Source organism: Lycium barbarum, chromosome 9 (genome assembly GCF_019175385.1).
Source record: "Lycium barbarum isolate Lr01 chromosome 9, ASM1917538v2, whole genome shotgun sequence".
Classification (NCBI taxonomy): Eukaryota; Viridiplantae; Streptophyta; class Magnoliopsida; order Solanales; family Solanaceae; genus Lycium; species Lycium barbarum.
In genome coordinates this window covers 116,332,776-116,340,587 of record NC_083345.1, presented here as the reverse complement: position 1 = coordinate 116,340,587, position 7,812 = coordinate 116,332,776, and the positions used below count along the sequence as shown (strand labels likewise).

Genomic DNA, 7,812 nt, shown 5'->3' with positions numbered 1-7,812 from the left:
GAATATAAACCACGTGAAAGGGGTTTCAGAAGTCATATTGGTTTGTTTAATCAATTTTTTAAATGAAAACGTACGTAAAATATTTAAAACTATTTATAAAATTAATACTATTATATATAAAATAAAAATTGTCTGTTGCTATATGATTTTTATCTTCATTTTAAGTAAATGTAATCAAAATAAATATTGATAATTTTCTAAATGTAAAACCAAACCAATAAAATATGAATTTGAAATTTCAAAATAGCCAACTTATTCTCTTACCAACTCAAACAACCAACTTTGTCTCTCTCCACTCCCATTGCTCTCTCTCTCTCTCCTACAAAATCTGTAAAACTACACAGAGGGAAGGAGAAAATAATAAGAGTGAAAAAGAATAATAAAACAAGCAGTCATTGTTATGGAGAAACTCATCTATTCAACCACTCCATTTCCTTCTAAACTCCCACTTAAGCTCCCTTCATGATTTGTCTCATTAAAAAAATAAAATAAAATAAACCTAAATAGTCACCCACCCAACCACTTAAATTAAAATAGTCGGCGGATATATAATATATGTATAATTCACGTATATTATTTGCATAAATATGTATAATCAGTATATAATTTACGTATATCGACTAGAAAAAGTAAGCAGTGAATCTGGACGGCTATTTACGTAAAGATCCCCTATTCTTTTGCCTAGATTCAGTTGTTTTTTAAATAAAATTTAAATTATAGCAAATATTATTGATTTTCTAAAATTTAAAACCGAATCTAACCAAACCTAACAAATATCGATTTGTTTAATCAACTTCATTCTAATGAAAAGGTAAATAATATAAAAATTAATATATTACATAATTTATCAGTTTGATTTAATTTGATTATTCTCTTCAATTTTTAAATAAAATAAAATTAAACTACATAATTAAAGTTTCTAAAATCTAAAACCAAACCAACGACAACATACTCCTTGTAATTCCACAAATTGAGTCTTAGGAGAAGGATGAGATGTAAGCAGACCTTACATTTACCTTTGTGGGTTAGAGAGACTGTTTTCGATAGATACTCGACTCAAAAGAAACGTAGCAGACGCAAGATTGCAAGGAAAATAATACAACAAAATATAAATAAAAATATAATACAAATGAAGCAAAATGTAAAACCAAACAAAAAAAAAAAAAAGGATTCGAAAATTCAAAATAGGAGTAGCTAACTTATCCTCTTACCTAACTCAAACAACTAACTTTGTCTCTCCCATCTCTCCTGCAAAATCTGTAAAACTAGAGATAGGGGGAGAAGAAGAGTTAAAGCCCATAAATCAAGCAGGCATTGTTATGGAGAAACTTATGTATTCAACAACTCCATTTCCTTGTAAACTCCGGCAGCCCTCTCATTCTCTTCTTCCCACTAGAATTCGCCACGTTGATTTTAAACTCCCTTCGCGTCGTGTCAATTCGCTCTCATTCAAGTGCCTCAGTGATTCATCATCTTCTTCATCTAAAACCCAAAATGGGTGTGAGAAAAACCCGTTTGCATTTCCGGGTTTAACATATGGATCCGGGTCTGACAAGACCCATTTTCTCAAGCAGATTGCAGAAAAGATATCTCACCAAAACAAGGTATATTTCAAAATGGTCGGCGAATGAATAATGTATGTATAATTCATGTATAATTTATGTATACGGGTTAGGAAAAGTAAACGATGAATCCGGAAGGCTATTTGTGTAAAGATCCTATAGTCTTTTTGCAATACAAACCAAATGATTGGATTGTCTTTGAATGCTTTAATTCTTGAGTTTTACCATGGAAACATTTTCTGATGTAGTATAAATAGAAGAACAAATTAGCATTTTGGACATAGAGCCGGTTTGGATGGGTTTATGCCTATAAGCTGCAAACAGCTTATAAGCTAAAAAAAAATAGTCTAACTTATTTTTTTGACTTATAAGCTATTTTCAGTTTATAAGCTGCTTTAGATAAGCTAAGTCAAATGGGCCCAATTATTTTTTTGAGCTTATTTTAATCACAAAATGACTTTAAGTTGGCCAGCCAAACACTCAAAAAAACTGAAAACAGCTTATAAGCAACTTATAAGCCAATGCAAACGGGCTCATACTCTTTTAACTTTCCATATATTGATCACATAAAGCATCTGACTTTGGCTTATATCCTTTTGCCAGATTAAGTTGTAAAGAAGTACTGTAAAGGTGCAGCAACTAGCAATAAATTCAACATTGGAATTTTATTCTTAAATAATGAAAAACAATGAAAAGTTTACCGAATTATTCCTCTACTTGTTTGCCGTTTATATTTACTCTATGAAATTTTGTTCTACTATTTGAAACAGTAAAACAGAGATATTCTTTCCAAATATGTCAATCTTAAGGTCTTAGCTTACAGAATGTCAAGAACTCAATCTATACCATTGTCCAAATAAAACCGATCAAATTATTTGTAAAACAATAGCAAAAAAGAGGATAATACCAAATCAAAAGTCATGGAACATATTTTGCAAGTTTACCTCAATAAGTTTTAAATAGAATACTTGGAGATATGTATGTCGACGTGTTAAATTACTAGACCTTCAAGTTGCAACAACGTGACGGTTTTTTTGATAGAAGAATGTCACTTGAATGATTTGTAGAAATGGATATGTAGCATAGCTTTTTTCAGACTGTTTCTCAACATTGAAAGCGAGAAGAAAAATAATCTTCGGTAATATAAAAGAAGAAAGATAATCTCAAATATCGTAGCATTGAGGATTGGATAGTTGCTTATAGAAAAGAACGAAGTTGCTGTCTCTTCAATAATTTATTGGATGGTGTTCTTATCTTATGAGAGTATTGATTGATTTACGAGTAGCTATTCATCTCTATATGGAAATAGTTTATGTTCAACGGCCTTCTGTTCCAATAGAAACACACCTTCTTCGTTTATATGAAAGTTAGAAACAGTTAACAACTCTATGAAACTGCAATATTGACATCAAGATGATGCCAATATTAGAGAGCTTTTAGCATAATCAGCAAACACATTTGTCAAACCTGTCGGATAACCACTAGGAAGTTGGGCCCGGGGTTTACAGAGAGGTTCACCTTGCCGTGGTGTAACATAGCAATTTTTAGTACAGTCAAACTTCTCTATGACGGCATCGTTTTGTTCTAATATATTTTGGCTACTATAGAGAATGATGTTATAGAGAACATATAATATGACATAACATGAAAGATCAATTCCAAAAAAGAGCATGGTTGTTTTAGTGAAATGTTGTTATAGAGGATGACTATTATAGAGAGGTCTGACTGTATATAGTTTTTCAATTAATTATTCAGCTGCATAGCATACATTGAGGTCACTGACTAGTAAAGGCCATTGATGGTCCATGCATTACAATTTGCTTCTACATGACACTCAGTTTTTTTTTTCCTCAGCATATCTTGTGTTTTATATGATTCCATTCAGGTCCTTTCTGCAAGTACCATAGTTCTTCTGTCAGCCGTGTTTCTTATGCTCATCCATCCGGTCATTGTTTCACCAGCTTTTGCTAGTTTTGCTAATGCTGGAGGGCCGGCTGCAGCAGCACTGGGGAGTCGATTTGTTCGTAACGAACTACTAAGCAGTGCATGGACTGGTTTCTTTGCTGGTTGCCTACACACCCTATCAGGTCCTGACCATCTTGCTGCTTTGGCTCCTTTATCAATAGGCCGCACAAGGATGGAGAGTGCAGCAGTGGGAGCCCTCTGGGGCTGTGGTCATGATGCTGGACAGTTGATTTTTGGCCTGTTGTTTCTGCTCTTAAAGGACCGACTCCACATTGAAGTTATTCGTACATGGGGAACAAGGGTGGTAGGCTTCACCCTTCTTGTTATTGGAGCAATGGGAATTAAGGAAGCGTCTGAAGTTCATTCAGCCTTTGCCCTGGAAAATGGTGAAGGCATTGATATTCCGGTTATCGGGAAGAAAAAGAAAGTGGGATTTGCAACTTTTGCGACTGGCATTGTCCACGGGCTACAACCTGATGCACTGTTGATTATCCTTCCGGCGCTTGCTTTGCCTTCTCGGTTGGCTGGTGCAGCCTTCTTGGGTATGTTTTTGGTTGGAACTGTTATGGCGATGGGAAGCTATACTGTGTTTATAGGCTCATGTAGTCAGGCATTGAAGGATAGGATACCTAGAATTACTGAGAAGCTTACTTGGGCTTCTTCCCTTATTGCAATTGGTTTAGGCCTTGCTATTATCATCAGCCAATTTTTGGGTTTTAGCCTGTATTAACCGGAATCTGGCGTTTCATTTGTTTATCTTCAATATTTTAGGTGATGTATTTTTTAGTGGTAGTTTTTGCTATGAAATGGACTGGGTAGCATTCACTATCCTTTGGTATATCACTCTTCCTACTCCCTATTTTTAACTCATGTTTGCCTATGGAGGGGTTTGATGATGTTTGGAAAAGCAGCCTAGATGGCAAGTAGCGTGGCAAACAGGGTGGGGCAGGTGAAGCCCTTAACAGCAAAGTTTTCAATCCTCCATACACCAATTTAGGGGTGTGCATTCGCTTTTTCAGTTCATTATTTGGTTTCAGTTTTTCGGTATTCGGTTTCTAAAAAGTACAACCCAATTCAAACCAAAATAAGTTTGGTTTGTTTCGGCTTTTCTCTTTTCGGCTCTGTTTTTCCGGTTTGGTTATTCGGTTGCGTCATATAAGCTAATTAACATAATCGAATAGTTATATTTGAATGGCGACAAAGAACAAATATTATAGAGAATGAGAAGTAATCATGCTAGATCTCTTTAAAAAAATATATATATAAGTCACGATAAAACTTTGAAAACACAATATTTAAAAGTACATAAATACATGTTCATAACCTAAAGATTGAGAATGAGTCATTTTATATTTTAATACAAATAGATAGTAAGAAAGGTTGAAAGTGATAAACACTCAAACTCCAACTCCCATAAGTAATAATTTTTTAAATTCGAAACCTGAGAAAGCTTAAAAGTGGTAAACACTCAAACTCAAATTCCCATAAGTAATAATTTTTTTAAAATCCGAAACCGATCGAAGAAAAATTAATTAAAATTCAATTTGGTTTCGGTTCCGCATACTATTTTGTCAGTTTTCAACCCACCCTTCACTTTTTTTTTTTTTTTCATTTTGCCTTTTTTTCCCCCATTTTTCAATTGCAATCCACTCCTTTTAATATGCATTTGTTTTTTTTTTTTGTCTCAAACACCATTATCTGTTGCACAAAAAATATATAATCTATCCTCTCTCTTTATATCGAGTCCGGAACCAAAATAACCCAAAAAAAAGGTATGAACCAAAATACCCCAAAAAAACAAAACGGGTACAAAAGTACCTTTAACGCATGAAAATCATGCGTTAAAGGACTTAACGCAGACGGAGCCGTTAAGTCCTTTAACGCATGATTTTCATGCATTAAAGGTGTCCCTTTTTTTGTCAAATTTTTTGATGACCTTTAACGCATAATTTTCATGCGTTAAAGGTTTATCCCTTTTTTTTAAAAAAAAAAATCTTTCTTTCTTTTCTTTCTTTCTTTCTTTCTTTCTTTCTTTCTTTCTTCCTTTCTTTCACACTTTTTGACATACTTTAGACATAGATTAATCATGCTTCGAGACTCCAAAACTTGAATATTTTATATAGAACCCTATTTATTTTTGTGCGATTAATAAGGTAGGCTCAACACATCAAGGATACACAAAATTTCGGATTGTCGTTTTAGTGGTTGAAAAGTGCTCGAAATCCATTTTTGTTTGAAGACTTGTTGTCATTAGCTTTAAGTTATTTATGTTTTAGGGTTACACATTATTTTTATATTAATGCGTAACTTTATTTTTAGTGATTATAACTTTATTTTTATAATCAATTAACAAAATATCAATTCATGATCAATTATTTATGTGTAATTTTTTATTTATTTTTGCGTTATACCCTTCAACACCCAACTAATTGGAGTCCGCAACGTAAATAACTTCAAAAGTGGGTTTGGGTACCAAAATAATCCATTAACGAATAACGAACAATAAGTTAAATCCTGAATAACAAATAATAAACTAAATCCCGAATAACGAACGATAAACTAAATCCTGAATAACAAACGATAAGCTAAATCCTTAGTTTTAGATTGAACATCATTAACAAAATTTCCGAAAAGGATTAGTTAGTTAACATAATTTTTTGATGAAGGATTAGTTAGTTAATATAAAATTTTGTTCGTTATTACTTTAACTAGATGAGTTAAGTAAATTATAATCGACAATACAATATCATGGATTATTCAAAATAACTAATTAAATCCTCCATAACTTATCCTAGTTAAGTAAGTTCTAATTAGAGATTTTTTTTAGTTAATTTCAAGAATAATGAATAATTTAGTATTTACAAATACGACACCTCCATGGATCTCCGTTAATTATTTGTTAATTATGGCATTGTTAATATTTGTTAATTATGTCATTGTTAATATATTTATTTCTGAAATTGTTTTTCCCATGTTATTTACTTGTTTATCCCATGTCAATCGTTAAATAAATTAGTTCATTTTTTAACTAATAATATCTTCTCAACGCTCCTGCTGAGGTTTGATCCCTGGTGGATGAGATTAAAAAAAGTCAAAAGCCAAAGGCTTTACCACCATGCCAAGTTGGTTAAAGTAACAATGTAGACACTTTTTATTATTTTGTATGTTCACTAATGCTATCTAACTTGTTTTCTTAAATTGAATTTGGAAACTTGAAATTGACATTGAAAACATCATTATCACGGGATTATGGAATTGAAATATATTTTTCGCCATTATATTTAAAAAAGAAATAAATGAAAATTGCACACTAATTTGGGGGAAAATTGAAATTGAATGGGATAACTGACGTTTTTCAAAAAATTGGGGCGGCCGAACAGCCTTGCGGCAGTTCAGACGCATAGATCTGGAAAAAATACCCAAAATAAAAAAAAATCGCATCAAATGGACATCCGAGCACAAATTTATGACCATTTAAAATTTCACCAACTTACAAATAAATTAGTGCGCAAAAGGTTTTTTAATGGGTTATTTTGGTACCCAAATTCACTTTTTGGGTTATTTAAGTTGCAGACTCCAATTAGTTGGGGGTTGAAGGGTATAAAGCAAAAAAAAAAAAAAACACCTAAATAATTGATCATGAATTAATATTTTGTTAATTGATTATAAAAATAAAATTATAATCACTAAAAATAAAGTTACGCATTAATATAAAAGTAATGTGTAACCCTAAAACATAAATAACTTAAAGTTAATGACAACAAGTCTTCAAACATAAATGGATTTCGAGCACTTTTCAACCACTAAAACGACAATCCGAAGTTTTGTGTATCCTTGATGTGTTGAGCCTACCTTATTAATCGCACAAAAATAAATAGGGTTCTATATAAAATATTCAAGTTTTGGAGTCTCGAAGCATGATTAATCTATATCTAAAGTATGTAAAAAAGTGTGAAAGAAAGGAAGAAGGAAAGAAAGAAAGAAAAGAAAGAAAGATTTTTTTTTTAAAAAAAGGATAAACCTTTAACGCATGAAAATCATGCGTTAAAGGTTATCAAAAAATTTGACAAAAAAGGGACACCTTTAACGCATGAAAATCATGCGTTAAAGGACTTAACAGCTTCATCTGCGTTAAGTCCTTTAATGCATGATTTTCATGCGTTAAAGGTACTTTTGTACCCGTTTTTTTTTCTGGGGTATTTTTGCTCATACCCTTTTTTTTGAGGTTATTTTGGTTCCAGACTCCTTTATATCTACATGGCTAAAGTATTATTTATGTAGAGGT

At 32.2% G+C, this 7,812-nt stretch overlaps 1 protein-coding gene across 1 annotated transcript; it reads left to right on the top strand.

Annotated features, from left to right (window-relative positions):
- The first annotated feature begins 1,203 nt into the window (after positions 1-1,203).
- On the top strand, positions 1,204-4,423 carry LOC132609571 (chloroplast protein FOR GROWTH AND FERTILITY 2-like). Its single transcript, XM_060323620.1, has 2 exons — positions 1,204-1,604; positions 3,448-4,423. The coding sequence occupies exons 1-2, from the start codon at positions 1,320-1,322 to the stop codon at positions 4,255-4,257; spliced, it is 1,095 nt and encodes a 364-aa protein (XP_060179603.1). The 5' UTR covers positions 1,204-1,319; the 3' UTR covers positions 4,258-4,423.
- The last annotated feature ends 3,389 nt before the right edge of the window (positions 4,424-7,812 follow it).

Coding starts and splice junctions, on each gene's coding strand:
- LOC132609571 (XM_060323620.1), top strand. CDS start 1,320: ATGGAGAAACTTATGTATTCAACAACTCCATTTCCTTGTAAACTCCGG. Junction 1,605..3,447: donor AGATATCTCACCAAAACAAG/GTATATTTCAAA, acceptor GATTCCATTCAG/GTCCTTTCTGCAAGTACCAT.